The sequence below is a fragment of the Salvia splendens genome, chromosome 8, assembly GCF_004379255.2.
Source record: "Salvia splendens isolate huo1 chromosome 8, SspV2, whole genome shotgun sequence".
NCBI lineage: Eukaryota > Viridiplantae > Streptophyta > Magnoliopsida > Lamiales > Lamiaceae > Salvia > Salvia splendens.
Genome location: NC_056039.1, coordinates 11,663,691 through 11,681,838, shown reverse-complemented (window position 1 = coordinate 11,681,838; position 18,148 = coordinate 11,663,691). Strand labels below are relative to the sequence as shown.

The following is an 18,148-nucleotide window of genomic DNA, read 5'->3' as shown; positions in this document are numbered from 1 at the left end:
ATATTCATTGACAAGTGTATAAAAGTTCTCAAAATTCATTAATAAAAACTCAATGCAAAACAGATCAATACCTTGTTTGCAATGTTCTCACATTTCAATTCTAGGAAAACTTTAACTTGTGTGGACATTCTATTTCTGTTAAGTATTATAAAAGCAAAGATGCACATCTTTTTCTTCCTGGAGGCCAGGGTTATAACTTATAATACCTAGAAAGTATTCAGCTTGAGAAATTATGGAAGTCTAAATTAACAGGGTAAGTAGCAACATATCAACACATGCATTCTAGGCAAAATCATCTAAGACAACAAATGATTGTCATAGGCTACGCTTGGTATAAATATGATGAAAGATGAGGCGGAACAACACTAGAACCAGCAGTACTACTGCGAGGAACGTTGCTCGGGTACAATTCACCCTCTGCTACAGAATCAGCAAATTGATATAGATCAGATGCAGAACCACGAATTCCATAACCTACCGATGAGGTAGGGTTCCCCGACAAGCCCTCAACGGATGATGACGCTCTGTACTGATATAGATCAGATGTGGAACCCCGAATTCCATGACCTACTGATGAGGGAGTGTTCCCCGGTAAGCCCTCAACGGATGATGACGCTCTGTACAAGGAAGTGAGCCCTATAGGCGGGGGTAGACTAGTATACCTTTCATTTATGGACGACTCCCTTTGCCATGAATAGGGATGAGTGACACGGTTTATAAGCTGCCCTGTTGCATCAACCAAAACTGGCTCCTGAAGAGCATATGTCGGAAGCATGCTACCATGGCTCGTAGCCCCAACTCCAGACGAGATCATACCTTCTGGTAGTAGCCCTGCACCAGGTCCTCCGTATATTATAGCTGGAGCAGCATAGCTATTGACACGGTTAAATTGTCCATTACCCGACAAACTCCTTCTGCTATCAACATGAACAGTAGCCTTCTGCTGTTGCGCACCATGGTTAACGTGGCGCACACGTTTTGCATCTTGGAATTTTGGCCTTGTTGACGTCTCAGTTTCACTTGATTTTCTTTTCTGAGATGCTTTGTCTACTACTGATTTCCTATCAAAGCCAGTGATGCTTTGTTCTAGAGTCACAATTTTTTCATTGATTTGCCATCCAGGAAGAAGCTTTGCAGCATCAATATTGTGCCTTTCCAAACATCTCCTTATAGATTTCAGAATATCCAATTGCTTCTTATTTGCTTCATTCTGCGAGAAGGGTTAAAACACCATCATAAAAAAAGTCCACTGATTTTGGGAAAAGAGGAAGTAGTCTACGGTTGGCATGACGTATTTCACAATAGCAGATTATCACTTACAAGTGTAGCTGGTGAACCTTGTGATCCCTTTTTTGACATTTTCCAAGTTTTTTTAGCTTCTCGTAGAAATGAAATTAAAATTGTGTGTGGATTAAACCTCTCTTCAAGGCCAAAGGTATAGACAATATCAACAGCATCTACTTCCATTTTTTTCTTCATCATTTCCTCTACTATCTCTGCAGATATTAGCATCCATGGTGAGATTATAACTTAATAATTTTAAAGGAGCTTATTTTTAAACTAAAAATTGCAATGATAATAAGATGCAAATATCCTAACCGCTAAGCACTAGGTAGCTGTGAGAGAGGTACGGAATTTTCCATGCATACTACTTTGGTCGTGGAAAGGCCTTGCAATCATGATAAATAGATTAAGCTGTTAAAGCATGTCAGATTAAGTTTAATAATCCCTAATAGAGTAGTCTTCTTGGCCTTCTCAGCTAAAATGAGCTTCTTTGCATCATCAGTAACTATATGTGTTCTAGACGTACCAATCCTATGAATTTAGAATGGCTGACAAGAGTTTTAAAAGATTTGAAGACAGATAGTGCAATTACAAGCAACAATCCATAAACATCACAAAAGTGGCTTTGTCCAATGTACATGGTTGTTAGCTGTTTACCCATTCACCTAAAAGATTATTCACAAAAAGGATCACATAAAATGTCAGTTAATTCAGTACGAATTCACCAGGAAAGGCTGAAAACTGATCATAACAAAATACCAGTAAGCTCCAGAACTTTGAACAAATTCTGGTTCAGGGTCTACAAAACTTAGAAATCCAAACTAAAAATTGACACAATCACTGACTTTGAATTTCATATGATTTTGCTAACAAGTCGAATTCCAACCCAATTTAAGTTTAAGTTGGCCGTCTGACTATGAGGCAGCCAATTCTAAAGTTACTTACCAAAACATTTTTGTTGTTGTTTTCAGAGAAATTGAAAATGAGCTGAAATTGAGTTGAATATGAGGGAAAAGTTTGGTCAGAAGTCTTGTTAGCAATATCAGATTAAATTAAAAGTGAAAATTATGGGGTAGTTTATTAAGTTGGTGAGTTAGTGTGCAAAATGTGATCAAAGTTCAATAATTTACAAGCTATTATCCCGCATTTTTCGTAAACCACTTGGAGCATCTTTTGCAAGTAATTTTCTCGCTTTCAAAGTCATGAGTAAATTCAGCTTACATGAGAAATGTTGGCAAAATACATTGAATTTGCATTTGTGAGTCAAGTTACAAGTTACATGGATGAATTTACGAGATTCATGAATTTCCAACCATAACTCTAAGCATGGTTGTGTCACAAGTTTCCCTTCACCATTCTTGCTTAACTTCAATCCAATAGTGCAAGGAGTTGATATAGGAATTGAGTTCTCCAGGGATATTATAGTAACCTTTTCTCTCAAGAGAAAGATTCCTATAGCCAATAACATAACTCTAGAAATTGATGCAGCTTTCCCATACATGGATAACTCAATTACTTTTAAGACTCAACTAAACAAAATCTCTTGAAGAGCACAAGGCAAAAAGAAAAATGAGACTCAATTCTAACTCATCTTGCATAGAGATCATAAAGTGCCACTAGCACCCTAAAATACCAAATACATCGTCACGAGCTACATATCCAGTGCTTTATGAAATATCAAACTGCACACATGCTCTAAATTCATAAAGTGAGAAATCATACCTGAAAGTTTACTCATAAGCAAATGAGACTTCTGCAACACAAGAACAATCTCCTTGGCGTTTCCCGCAATCACCAAATCCCGCATATCCTCAACCTGAAACATAGCCGGTACCCCAAAACAAGCAACAAACAGCAAAAGTCCGCGTGCATCGATCCGGTTAGCCCTGGCCAAACCCCCTTCAATCACTAGCCTCTTCCGCCACGCCAAGGCTGCAACATCCGCTTCCTCCTTCACTGCCTTCTCAATGTCCAAGATCCCACAATTGGTTTCAGTGGAAACATCCGACCCTCTCATCAATAAGAAGCATTCCAACACCAAAATTGACGCCTCACGAGCAGGGATCATCGGGGAGTCCCTAGCGAAGGCCTTGCTCCCCTGCAAAAAGAATTTACCCAAACATTCCAAAACCAGCTTCCAAGGGTTTGGAGCCAGTATCAGCGCCTTTGGCACTTGGTTCTGCAGCATTGGGAGATTAGACAAATGAGAGACCAAATATTTCCGCACGCCGCGGCTGCACATTGCTTTGCAGAAGCCCTCGAGCTCCGATTTCGAGGGAATTTTATCGTCCTGTTGTTTCTCCACGGTGGTAATTGCTTGAGCTTCGGGTGTCTGCGGGGGTGAGTGAGAAATTGGAGGGTATTGTGGCGGCAGCAACGCCAAGGTGGCGGCTTTGATGGACTGGAGGTGGCTGTGGAGGTCGTCGTAGCGTTGGAGGAAGCCCGACATCGCGCCGGAGAAGTCTTTCAGTTCGGCAATTGAATTTAGGAAGGGCGGCAGAAGGGTTTCTTGGTTTGGAGAGTGAGGAGGGGCGTCGGAGAGCATATTGGCCTGCGGTGAGAGGTTTTCTAATGCAGGGACGGCGTAGGTGGTGGCCTCCGCCATGGCCGGTGGCGGTGTAACGGTGGCGATCATTCGGATTCAGGGAAGAACTGATCGCACCAGAATTACTAAATCCCTAAATTAATTTTAAGACTAAAGGCTTTTTTTTTTCTTGGGTAATCACGCAACAATTTTACGATTTTAGTTTAGAAAATTATCTTTTGAATTATATTGTCCGGTATAACTGGAAATGGTGTGGATTTAATGCATTTTAGATAGTTGATAGTCACTGGGCCGCCGGTACATACACTTACTAATTACAAAAAAAATTAATGGTCAAAACCAATTAAGTTTATTTTAACTAAATTATAATAACACAATTTTCACAGAAATTTTTAAAATAAAAATAATTTTAACAAAAGAAAAAAGTACAAAGCTAGAAATTTAGTCTTTAACTTCTTAAATTTTGAAACGTCGTCTTCTCTCTCTTTCTCCGTTCATTTGGAAAAAAATCAAATGACATCCCAATCGAACCCTAGTTCTCGCCGACAAACCAAGTCGGCGAACGAACGAACCCTAGTTCTCTATAAGTGGGTTTGTGGGGACCAAGCTTTTGGTTGAGTTAAACAACTTGACATAAATACTTTGTTGTTTAAGTAAATGTTTATGACTGATATGGTATATTTTTCATATAGATGAGACCTTCACAACAAGGTTGCATTACTCCGGTGTGATGGATGAATGTTGTGGAAAGTAGTATGCGGATGGAGCAGATGTGCAAGACATCAATGAAGTAAAATTTTTGTCAGTTTTAGAATGGATGTTATCAAACCCTTGTGTGCAACCAAGTTTGTACTACTTCTTCATAAACAAATGTATGATTTTAGAGCATATCGATATCATACAAACACGACACTTGTTTCATGAAAAACAATGAAAACACAAACACTTTGCCGATGACGTTCCGATTGCTTGACATGAGGCAGAGGGACGAACCATGATGCGGGGCTAAATAAATCGTCAGTTTTTATGTTATGCAGCATACACGTTCGCTTGTTCTGTTTGAACGAGAATGCTGGCTAAACTATTTGTTAGGTATTTTAGTTTGAGTATACAATGCTCGACTGTATATGTTATTTATGTGTCTTCCATGACTACATTTATACCAAAAGCATCACCATCTACTGCTGTGGAGGTATTGAATGTTGCCCGGTGCCGTTATACTCAGTTCAAATCAGTTTCTTACTTGTTCATACGAAAATACTTATTTATGGTTGGAATTGCTGGAACAGGGTGGAAGTTAGTTCCTACCCCCATCGTAATAATAGATCAAGATTCTAGACTTGACAGCATCATCATATATCTTGCATTGGAATTAAAATGTGACTTATTTCCGTTGTAGGGGCGAAGACGAAATTTCATGTAAGCTACAATGGGAAAGCCCTTATTAAGCCTCTTCAGCAGGTATGTTAGCATAGAAGTGAGATTCTTGCAAACAGTCTGCGATATTACTTGAGGAGACCGAGCACAGAGGAAGCGAGTTTTTGATAGATTTAAGAAAAAGATGCATATGGTTTCTTGTATGTGGCTCACCATCACCATGGGAGGAGCTTTTACACCTATTCAACCATTCATGCAAATCTAATTGTCATTTGTAAATTACTCTTCCCCCTTAGGTTGAATGCTACATTATCTTTAACAAATCAACCAAACTATCAAATTTGTTTAGTTTTAAGATTTTGAATTATTAACTAGATACATCTTATATTTTGATAATATAATTACTAATAGTAGTGTTATTCATTTGATCACTAAATAACTTTATTTGTTATAATATTATGTTATTATAGATAAAATAATGGATACTACTTTCAACATTAATATTTTAAACGTAAATCTCAATTTAAAAGGTAGTGAATCTCAAAATATTCGGTGAAAAAAGATTGATGAATCAGAGGCTTAAAAAAATAATATTCGTTTCAAGTAAACCGTAAACAAAATTGAATTGCAATATGTTATACTACTAATACTATAGTAGGTGCATGTTTGGTCAGTTTTGTTTATAGAATTCCATCCCTAGATGAGTTGAGTTATACATAGTAAAACTGTACAACCAATCAATCCATATGTCCAAATAAACGATTGCAAATAAGTTTTTATTGATGGTGGAAGCAAAGAGATAAAAATGGAGTGGATAACAAACCTCATCTCATCAATAGAAATAAGATAAAGCTATGAATTTGAAGAGTAATATTATTCTTAAAAAAAGTGTTTGCAACTAGGGGAGGGTACATCCAGCCCATAAACAAAGCCCATATCTATTGTTCATTATAATTTGTCTTCTACTTAACTTTTCCTATCTGCATGGAACTGAATTCCGAAACAAACAAAAATGGCAAGCGCCCATATCTGATCCTTTCCTTTACAACTTTATTTTATATTTTTTACTGGGAAACTAAATTATCCAATCTTCTAAATTCTTCTACTATAAATTTGGCTCACAATTTTGTAGCACAACACAAAGTCGTCGTTATTACAGAATAAAATGGCATCTGCAGCAGCTGGTAGAACAGGGGCTCAAACCTTCAACTCTACCTATTTCAAGTAAGTTCATTACAACTACTATTCTACTTTGATTTATACTACCATTTTTATGATCGTTGTCATGACATATTGACAATATATATTGCACTTGCACATATGAAATTGAATGTGCTAACATATTTTGTAGAGTCGCTACTCAACAATAGATATGATTAGAAACATTAGATATTATAAAAATTATTTACCAATCTATTGTTTTCTAGGAAACAAAAACTATGATATAAATATTTTACCATTTAGTACTATATTAGATTAAATTAGGACCCTTTTTACTTTCCCATTATGCCCTCCTTATTAAGCAGCTCAAAGTTTTTTTTAAGTTTTAAATTATGTTAGGCTGAGGTGAAGTTAGTTTTTTCAATAAAATTTATATTTTTATCATTTAAATTTCTCCAATCCCATTTTCAGTTAGATATGAATCAGGCAAATTATCTCAAATTTCGAAATTATTCCAAAATTTCTATCTATTTTACTAACTAATAAATACTCCTAGTATACTAGTATAATCTTCATCACTTCTCAATAGTAAACACCCCTATCATTTGTTTCTTTGTCATTGTGACCAAGACAGATGAACTTCTGATTCGGTGACCTAAATGGGTGGGTGACGTGGCTCAATAACTTGCAAATGTATAAACTGTTCAAGAAAATCATTTCAATATTTCAATTCATTTCATTTTATTTTATGAGATCATGAAAATCATTTCAAAATTCTACTCCGTATTTCATTCCAAGATCTTGTTATATACAATTAAAGCGATATGTAGTATACTCCAACCCAAAGAAATTTATACATGTTCCATAATCATTTTAAATAATTAATAGTAGTATTAATGGAGCAGGACTATCTGCATATTTTCTCAATCTTTTAATAATAAGATTTTGGTGCGTCATTAAACTTTAGCAGTCAATATAGCTGGTGAGAACCGAGCAAATATATACCGACCACCAATTAACATGTTTGTTTCCATTTTTACATTAATTACAAAAACTATATTTTTTTCAATAAAAATAATCGGCAATATGATATCATAGTAATAATTAGTATCCAAAACCATATCATTTGTACGGGTACAAAATATAAGATAATGATTTTTTTTAATTTTTTTTTGTAGAAGAAATTATACTAGTAAAAGATAATTATTACATGCGATTTAATTACTGTTACTAATTAAATGGATGGTAAATCGTGGAAATAAAATAAGCTACACCTGACGAATAAAAATTATAATTACGATATTTGAGTAATTACTCGATAAAATATACTCCTCACTAGTGGATATTAAACAAGAAGGCCTAACTTGATCTGGCTTGAATTAAATTATTATTAATCATCCACAAACGCGTCTACTGCTCAAAACCACGAAAGTTTCTTGATTCTTATTAAAATGTTTTCATTTAAATTTGACTTTGTTAACTTTAGTTTTATGCATACTAACTCCCGCAATCATCACCAGAATATTTAGATCTATGAGTTATTCGTAATATTAATGTCATTAAATGTATGATATACCAATCCTATCTAAAAAATTATCTCCAACGGCGCAAAAGTCACATCCAATATTGATTTCTATTTTATTGAAATAAAATTAATAGACAGAAGAATTAGTCAATATAAATCCAATTAATTACTTATAACAAAATATTTACCCTGATAGCTATAATGTTGCATCATATAATGTTACCTCCTCTACTTGGACTTCTACAACAAGTAGTTTTTATTCATCTTTTTTTAGAATATACAACATGTAGTTCACATATATAGTAGTAAGAAACTAGCATTCAAGACTAGGCCAAAGTCTCAGAATAAATATATAACTATGTTTTACACTAGCTAGATAATCAAATGTCGGGTCCCCCCCTACTATTGCTATAAGATTAATTAATGATTGGCCTTTTTACTTAGAACTAAAACGATATTTAATAAATTAGATTAAATAATTAAAAGAAAAGTGGAACGGTTCTAAATAAAGGAGAATTACATAAGACTACTTGTATGCTATGCATTAACGACCTTTTGTGTAATCTGAGATTAACCAGATGTATCATAATATAATTAAGTAACTAAGTCGTTGAAAACTCAAAGTCATTAGAAAGTACTTAATTACTTAGGAAAGTAGACTCATAGATCACGTTCAGAATTCAAACAATTTTATGACAGATATTGAATTGTAAATATGTAAACAGATCAACTCCAACAACTTCCGTAATTAGCCAAATCTTAATTAATCAATTTAACAATTATTTACATTAATAGAGTTCTACTGTTCTTTTCTCTTCACTTTTGGCCTTTTATCCTCTTCACTTTATATCCCCCACAATTATCTAAGGGAAATTAAAAATGTGATGTACACGCGTTTACTGTAGTTAAATTTAAATAAATGTTTTCAGTGATTAACATGTGGTTGAAGCCGTGCACGTATAAGAAATCAATTAAGAAATGTCATGCCGTAAACTTAGTCTGGACACAGAGCTAGTGATGTTGAAATTATGTAAATTAATATTTGAAGATTAAAGAACTTAAGCAATACATGTTAAATTTGCATATGCATACTAAAAATTTGTGTGTATATATGATAATTTTTCTGTCCCTGATTAAATCAAAATGTGTTATTATTGAATTGAATTATGATCTTGAGGGCTTGCTTTCTTTGCTACACTAATGTAGACATATTAATCCCTACTCATTATCATTATGGATTTTTTCAAGTGTATATATAGATGAGTGGATAAAGAAACTCACATTTATTATAGAAATATTTTAATTTTAAATGTTAGATACTAGTGTGGGTCAAACTTATTTTGTATATACTATACTATATAAGTTTATAAATTGAGGGGAGAATATAAAAAGCTAGTGGTGAGGCAGTTACAAAGTTAGGATGGGTCTAATCGACAAATGAGGGAGATTCCAAGAGATGGAGGGAGTATACGATTCTATTTAATATCAGTAATCCTAATTATTTAAAATCTTTAAATATCTCAATAATATAAAATAAGTAACATTTCTCCTGTTATTTGACTATATCTTGTAATTTAAGGATGGCAATTTCTTAATCCAAATGGCATGTCTTGGTATGTGTCTATTTTTCTTAATCCAAATGGCGAACTTTGAGGATATCCCTCTTTACTCTTTCAATTTTTCTTTTTAATTTTTTGCCAACGAGCTAATCATGGTGAGTAATGAAAGTAAACTTTATTACCATGAATAATGATCCCAAATTTACTTCTAGTTACTATTTCAAATAATTAATTATATCCCATATTTATGGTTTGTTGTGTTTGAAATATCCCATAGGCCAATGTTGAGGAAAGCTTATCATCGGAAAAGTGGTTCACCCGAAATGGTGAGTGATTCTGTGAAATCGAATGGGGACGAGATCAATCATGTGAGAGCAGTGGGGGCAGCGACTGGTGCCGGAGGAAGCGGCAATGCTACATGGTGGGTCCGAGACGATCGCACCGGAATCTTTTACCCTAAGGGACAAGAAAAGCTCATGGAAGATGTTCCTCGAGGGGCAGCTAAGGACTTTGACACAATAAATTGGTTTAATTAAATTTGTCTACTAGGACATCATATTATATCATTACATAGTGCCCACACATATAATTCGTAAGTAATTAATAGTAGTAATAATAGATATTATGAGCATGTATCACAAAAGAATATGATTATCATGCCTATCAAAATAAATGAAGAAATAAAATTATTTATGACTAACTTGCTGGGATTATTTAATTTACTTATTAATTCTACAATTTATCTCCAAATATGTCAAGTAGCACATAGAAATACACACATGACACGGATGACTAACTAGCACTAAGAAAAATGGGGTTACGAAATACTGAAGTGGCCACGTTAATGGAAAGTGTTCTTCTCATTTTGGAATATGATTTACACGTGTAATCAACCACCCAAAGACTAATTCTTTCGACCGATTGGCCGTGTAATGTGACATTCTCTAGGATTTTTGAGTTACTATCTCGGGGGCTGAGAGCATGTCTCGTCCCTTTTCGCCCCACTTTTTTCCTTGTCTTGGTCAGCCCAAGCTAGTGGGTTCTTTGTGTTCCGAGTCCGTCGGTATGAGGGTTTTTGTTTGATAAACAAAAGTCATGCCGAACGACCCTTTCGAGCATGGCTCGAGCCGGCGACCACCCTGTTGCAGTTTCCTCGAGCCATCTCAAAACCTCAGCCCCACCCCCACATTTTTGTGACCCTTCTTTCCCATGGTCGTTGGTATGGCACTGTTTTGTTTGATAAACAAAAGTTTTCAAGCGATCCACTCAACCCCATTTCTCCCAATCAGGGTTAGGGCTGGCAAATCGTGCGGATTAGGTCGTTATCGGGTCAACCTGATAATGACCCAACCCAATAAGGCCTAACCTGAACCCGACCTGTTAAGGAAACTGTAATTCCGAACATGAACCCGACCTGCTACCTTCAAATCCGAACACGACCCGCACCCGACACGAACCCGTTATCGACACGATATAATATGGGTTGACACGACACGATAACAACCCGAACCTGATATTACATGATTAAAACCTAATATTACACGATTAAACCTTAATTTTTAACCTAATTTACACAATTAAAATTCGTTTTATACTATTTAAACCTAATTTATAAGAAATTAAAAAATTAAGGTAATATATATTTTTTTAAATAATAATAAAAATAATAATATTATTTCTTAATGGGTTACTCGTATCCGACCCGAACCCAACCCGAAATTATCGGGTTCTTAATGGGTCAACCCGATAAGGACATGGATCCAATAAGACTTGACCCCAACCCAATAATTTCGTGCGGATTCGTATCAGATTATCGTGTCGTGTCGAAAATTGTCAGCCCTAATCAGGGTACTCTTTTTCCTCTTGGGGATTTTTCCCATTTGGGTTTTACCTCAAGAGGTTTTAATAAGGCCCACCCTCCATCGTTGGATGGTCTTTGTTGTGGTTTCTGGATAGACCCGGACTATCCCACATAGGTATGCCTATGTTTTCGTGTAAACTTTCCATGGCAAGGACGTTTGTCTAAGCTATTAGGCTGACTAGGGTCCTCTACTTAACCTCAGGGTTTTCCTGTTTTGCTATTGTATTCTGGCTTAGTACAAGCCCTTGGGTATGCCCAAGTTTGTGTGTATTTTGTTACTTCCCCCTCCCCGGCTAGCTAGCTTAGGTTAGTTGGTTGTATCCCTCGGGTATGCGCTAGTCATGCTTGTATGTTACTCTCTTTTATATCATTCATTGATTCATCAAAAAAAACTAAGAAGTATGCTTTTAAGTGTCAACCCCAATCAGGGGCATAACCACCATCTTCCAAGCCTGCTTTTGGGAAGAGAAGATTAGAAAAATCATATTGTATTTATAGCAACTTTTTCCAGACTTACAAGAAAAACATGGAAAATAGCTCGAATAGTATGATCTATTCGTCACCCCAGAATGAAGGGGATGATATCGTAGTTCTTGACTTGTGCATATACGTTGGTAGATGCTCAGTTTTATTTTACTATTGAGGTCGAACCTAAATATATGCTCTCGATGATATATTTGGATTCAAATCCCGATTTGAAAAAGGAGTATGCCATGCTAATTTGTCTTAGATGATTTAAATCTCAGAGTCAGATGCCAATAAGCACATTGAACTATCCATGTGACTGTAAGCCCTCACAGCCCAGACATAGGATGCAATTATCAAGGGCACACTATACCACTAAGCTAATAGCCAATTGTGTGTCTCACATTTGAGGACCACTATGTCAAAAGCGAGAGAAAACCGTATCATTCTCTTTCATTTTTTCGCCTCCATGTCCTCACACGGGAGACATCGAATATAACAAAGAGGAACCTATCAACTTGTTCCAGCCTATGATAATAAACTCACGAGGTTAATCTTACTTAACCACCAAGAAATGAACGAAGAATTTCATTTCTAAGTTTAACTCAGACGTAACTCCATTCCTTTTTATGTGGGGTTTGAAGTAGTGGCAAACCAAAATACCCAAAATACCATTAGCTCACATAGAAAAGAAGGTTATCCAACCGCACCTTCCAGTACGACTACCTTGTTATGAGTTCACTCCAGTCACTAGTCTTGCCTTCGGCACCCCCCTTGCGGTTAAGGTAATGACTTTGAGCATGACCAGCTCCCATAATGTGATGGGCGGTGTGTACAAATCCAGGAATTCACCATCTTATGGCTAACCGATGATTACTAGCGATTTCAGCTTCATGCAAGTTGAGTTTAGAGTTTAGGGTTTAGCTCACATGCAATCCGAACTAAGGACAAGTTGGTAGGGTTTAGCTGACCCTCACGGGCTCGTGACCCTTTATCCCGACCATTGTAGCATGTGTCGTCGAGGGCATAAAGGGAATGATAACTTGACGTCATCCTCACCTTCCCCCAGCTTACGGTCGATAGTCTGTTAAGAGTTCCAAATTCAATGATGACAACTAAACACGAGGCTTGCGCTCGTTGTGGGGCTTAATCCAATACGTTACAGCACGAGTTGACAACAACCATGCACCACAAGTGTCTGTGTTTCCTAAGGTACCCATCTCTTTCAAGAGATTCACGACATGTCAACCCCTAATAAAGTTATTCGCTTTGCATTGAATTAAACCACACTCTCCATCGCTTGTACATTCCCTTGTCAACACGCACATAAATCTCTATTTCTGTTTGAGGTATTGTAAACAAATTTTTCTTTGATTAGAGAATAAATTGACATAATTTATTAATTTAGTAATATTTCATCCAAGTACCCCACACAGTCTTCAATCGTTCCATTTAAGATGATCAATTTCTTGAATGCACAAGATTTTAAGTAAGGTTGTTTAATATTTTAAAATATAAACAAAAATATATAAATTTTAACACAAATAAAAAAATACATTTTAATTCACAAATAAAAAGTAAAAGGTGGACTATATTAAACTAATAGGTGGAGCATTTGATTTAGTATTGTTGCCCTTAGAACTTCCTAATTTAGAGTTAGACGGGCAAAGAGCTTATTGTTTTAGGGAAGAAGCAATAATTTTTATTTTTTGGACAATGGAGTATTACGGAAAAGTCAATGTTGAAAATACCATGTTTACCTAACATTCATGGGTCCCACAGGCTTTTTCACCAACCACACTACAAAATTTCCTAATATCGATTCCCTAATGTACCCCTAAAATTCCCACCAACTCCTCTCTCCCCTTCACCAACTCCTACCCATCAACCCCGTATTTGTACTCCAAAATCTTCACCCATAATCTTTAGGTAACTACAGAGACAACTAGAGTTGATCCAAAATTATATATAGAAAAAAAAAAGAAATCCGAGAAATGGAGGTTCCGACGAAACCGGAGGAGATCATATTCCGATCGAAGCTCCCGGACATATACATCCCGAAGCACCTCCCCTTGCACTCGTACTGCTTCGAGAACATCTCCAAATTCAGCACCCGGCCGTGCCTCATCAACGGAGCCACGGGCGACGTGTACACGTACGAGGAGGTGGAGCTGACCGCGCGCAAGGTCGCCTCGGGCCTCAGCCAGCTCGGCATCCAGCAGGGCGAGACCATCATGCTCCTCCTCCCCAACACGCCCGAGTACGTCTTCGCCTTCCTCGGCGCGTCCTACATCGGCGCCGTGTCCACCATGGCGAACCCCTTCTTCACCCCGGCCGAGGTCATCAAGCAGGCCCGCGCCTCCCAGGCCAGGCTCGTGATCACCCTGCCCTGCCACGTCGACAAGGTGCGCGACTACGCGGCCGCGGCCGGGGTGAAGGTGGTCTGCCTGGACGCGGCCGCTCAGGCAGCCCCGGAAGGCTGCCTGAGCTTCTCCCAGCTGACGTCCGCGGACGAGCGGGAGATGCCGGCGGTGAAGATCCACCCGGAGGACGCCGTGGCGCTGCCGTACTCGTCCGGGACCACGGGGCTGCCGAAGGGGGTGATGCTGACGCACAAGGGGCTCGTGACGAGCGTGGCGCAGCAGGTGGACGGGGAGAATCCGAATCTGTATGTGCATAGCGAGGATGTGATGCTGTGCGTGCTGCCGCTATTTCATATATACTCGTTGAATTCGGTTTTGCTGTGCGGGTTGCGGGTCGGGGCTGCGATTTTGATCATGCAGAAGTTCGATATCGTGCCGTTTCTGGAGCTCATTCAGAGGTTCAAAGTGACGATAGCGCCCGTCGTGCCGCCGATAGTCCTGGCCATAGCCAAGAGCCCGCTCGTGGCCAAATACGACGTTTCATCGGTGAGGATGGTCATGTCCGGCGCCGCGCCGCTCGGGAAGGAGCTTGAGGATTCTGTTAGGACTAAGTTTCCTAATGCACAACTTGGACAGGTAATTTAATTGCTATTTTTTTTTCCAAAATTATTGTTTTGTTGGATTTAGATGTGTCGAATTATGTGGAATCTAGTTTTTGGAAAACTTATTTGAATAGGTCGTCAATCTCTATTTGATTTGAAAGGGTCAATCTTAAAATTTGGTGGAAAGTAGAGCTGCTTTTTCTTTGTGGATAGGAATTTGAAAACGAGTAAAGGTTTATCAATTCGAACATTAGAAAAATCTTTTAGATGGAGAGTTAAGTAAGTTTTGATTGGAATATTACACCTTACCTTCTAGTATTATTAACATAAATCGAGCTTATATACACATGCAATTTTTAATTCTCACTTTAAATATAATTCTCCGTGAATCTTACCTTCCGACTTCCGTATGTATAAACATATCTATGTGATTAATATTTTTATACTATGATAAGTTATGATTGTGATGGATATTTTAATGATTAGTTAATGGTCAACACAGTGCACACTTACCTGGCGTTATATGTATAGAATAGCCCTCACGAGTAATAACTCAATGATTATAGTACTGTATTTGACTACATAGTTGTAGGAAGGAGTATTATTTATTTATAGGCGCATGTTGGTAGGAAATTTCCAAGACTTACAAGTTTTGACTTTTGATAGTTCTTTATATAGTGGGTACATTGTCATATAATCTATGTTTCTATAAATTATTCAAGCTATTGATATTAATTAGTAGTGATTAAAATAATTAATTTGGGATGAAAATGTAGGGGTATGGGATGACTGAAGCAGGGCCAGTGCTATCAATGTGCCTAGCTTTTGCAAAGGAGCCATTTGAGATAAAATCAGGGGCATGTGGAACTGTTGTGAGAAATGCTGAAATGAAAATCGTTGATCCTCAAACTGGTGCTTCTCTTGGCCGTAATCAATCTGGAGAAATTTGCATTAGAGGAGATCAGATTATGAAAGGTACTACTAATTATTTTTTAAATATTTATGATCACGTCATTTTTTTTTGAATAAAAGGCTAGATTCTTAGTTGCATATGAAAAATATAAATAACACAGTAATCTAATCTAACTTTGAAAATTGGGGATGGTGAGAAGTGACTTATCTAAAAATTAATGAAACAGGATTATTGCAGTAAAAAATAGATAGGATATGATTGAATATATTTATACCGTTTACCAACATTTTTCCAAGTCCATGCATCCTAAGTCTATCAAAAGAAATTTCAAAGTGTGGTTTTTGAAAACAATTTCTTACTTTTTTCTTGTTATATTTATGTTTTATTTTGGGAATTGGTCTAGTGTAAATTTATTTTGTTCTCCTAAGTATGAAATTCAAAACAAAAATATTGCAAGTTTGGTGACATTGGGGACAGTGATACTCTAATTCCAAAATTTAACACATTTTTTTTTCTCATTTACCAAAACGTGTAAAATGGAGGAACATAATGCGTGTATAGGCAACTACCAAACAACATGTCAAGTGGCAAAAAAAAGTGTATAGAGAATTAGGTATATTGCTTACCTAACATTATAAAAAAAAAGATCGTGACATTGAGAAATCAAACATATTCCTAACTTTTTCATAATAATCTAGATCACCATATCATCGTGAATACACATCTAAAGGGTTACAAAGCATGTGACCAAAAATAATGGATTAATTATTTATTTTCCAGAGAAATTAATTTGGACATCTATTTATATAGAGAAAATTAATTAATAAAGTAAAAAAAAATATGATGTTGATATAGGTTATCTGAACGATGCGGAGTCGACAAAGAGCACCATAGACCTAGACGGGTGGCTGCACACGGGTGACATCGGATTCATTGACGCGGACAACGAGCTCTTCATCGTTGATCGGTTGAAGGAAATCATAAAATACAAAGGGTTCCAAGTTGCTCCAGCTGAAATCGAAGCCCTTCTTCTCAATAATCCATATATCTCCGACGCTGCAGTTGTCTCGTTAGTCACAATTTCGTTTCATGACTAGTTAATTAATTTAATTTTAAAATTGGTCACAATATAATATTTTGCTTTGTTTTTATTCAGAATGCAAGATGAGCAAGCAGGAGAAGTCCCAGTTGCTTTTGTTGTGAGATTGAATGGTTCTACTATCACTGAGGATGAAATCAAGCAGTTTGTCTCGAAACAGGTAATGAATATATTTATTCTTCTATATTCAATTTATTGAAATATAAGTACATAATTTTTTAAGTTAAGGTTTTGAAATAGTCTGTTGATGCATGAACAGGTTATTTTCTACAAGAGAATATATCGTGTGTTTTTTGTTGATGCAATTCCCAAGTCTCCATCAGGGAAAATATTGAGAAAGGATTTGAGAGCAAGATTAGCAGCTGCAGTCTAATAATGTCGATGACAAAGGAACTTAATTCGTCATATAAATTGTATCAGACATTATTTTTTTTTCTTTTGTTCACACAATATGGTAATCTAAAGAACAATATTACTTGTATATTAGTGTGGAATGTGGATGTTGATGGATCCGCGAATTTCTGATGTTAGTAAAAGCTGGTAGAGAATGAAAACTACAACACACAGAATTTACGTGGTTCGATTTACTGAAGTAAATCTACGTCCACGGGAAGAAAGGAGGGCAAGATTGTATTGCTTGATCTGGGATTACAGCTTACAACACAGACTTGCTATATGATTTTATCTCTAGAGAGCTTAACCTTCTTCTATCTGATCTAAGTTCTATTTATATTTTGAACTAAGATCGTGGCTTGCATCACCACCCTAAGTCGTGGATGTCGTGTAGGTCATGGCCTAAGATCGTGGATGTAGCGTAGGTCATGGCCTACGATCGTGGCCTGAGTTGACACCACGTGGTAGTGGGTGTGTTGGACATCCTGTATGGGTCCACTAACTCCTTGTTCGGTCGAATACTGAGACCGAACTGCTTTGGTTGCCGATCTGAGAGTAGAGCTTGATGCCGACCTGAGAGCAGAGCTTGATAGGTTGGCTTTTACCGAGCTGTAGGCTGAGGCCGAACTCTTTGGTAATGCCGAACTCATACTCTTCCTTGGGCTTTGGGCTGATGGGCCGTCATTGCTGTTGGGCTTGTTTAGTACGCACCCCATCACTACCCCCCCCGAAAAGCGAAGTGAATCACTTCGGCGAAGCGAGTCACTTCGGCATTCTGGAAAAGGGTACGGGGGAGGCTGAAGTCAGGGGACGTGCCCTGCGCGTGACTGCATTAAATGCGGCATTAAATGCGACAGTAAAATCCGGCCGTCGAATCCTGAAAAGGTGGAATATGAAACGGTGCGATGATTTGAAATCTTTTCCAAATCTGATAAATACCGCCTTTCTTCATCATTTGAACACCTTTGCTATTGGCTTCTTCTGCACTCTCTATCTTTTGC

At 37.2% G+C, this 18,148-nt stretch overlaps 2 protein-coding genes across 3 annotated transcripts; one reads left to right on the top strand and one right to left on the bottom strand.

Moving 5' to 3' along the window:
- Positions 1–222: 222 nt before the first annotated feature.
- On the bottom strand, positions 223–3,989 carry LOC121743521 (protein FRIGIDA-like). Of its 2 annotated transcripts, XM_042136835.1 has the most exons (4): positions 3,007–3,989; positions 1,321–1,496; positions 901–1,210; positions 223–831 (listed from the first exon to the last, which is right to left on the bottom strand). In XM_042136835.1, exons 1-4 carry the CDS (start codon positions 3,917–3,919, stop codon positions 323–325), a joined length of 1,908 nt encoding a protein of 635 aa, XP_041992769.1. In that variant the 5' UTR covers positions 3,920–3,989; the 3' UTR covers positions 223–322. The 2 variants fall into 2 exon arrangements, with proteins under 2 accessions (XP_041992769.1, XP_041992767.1); XM_042136833.1 differs by having other exon boundaries at positions 223–1,210.
- A 9,647-nt stretch (positions 3,990–13,636) lies between these two features.
- Positions 13,637–17,235, top strand: LOC121742999 (4-coumarate--CoA ligase 2-like). Its single transcript, XM_042136166.1, has 5 exons — positions 13,637–14,776; positions 15,519–15,717; positions 16,511–16,724; positions 16,812–16,914; positions 17,014–17,235. Exons 1-5 carry the CDS (start codon positions 13,772–13,774, stop codon positions 17,125–17,127), a joined length of 1,635 nt encoding a protein of 544 aa, XP_041992100.1. The 5' UTR covers positions 13,637–13,771; the 3' UTR covers positions 17,128–17,235.
- The last annotated feature ends 913 nt before the right edge of the window (positions 17,236–18,148 follow it).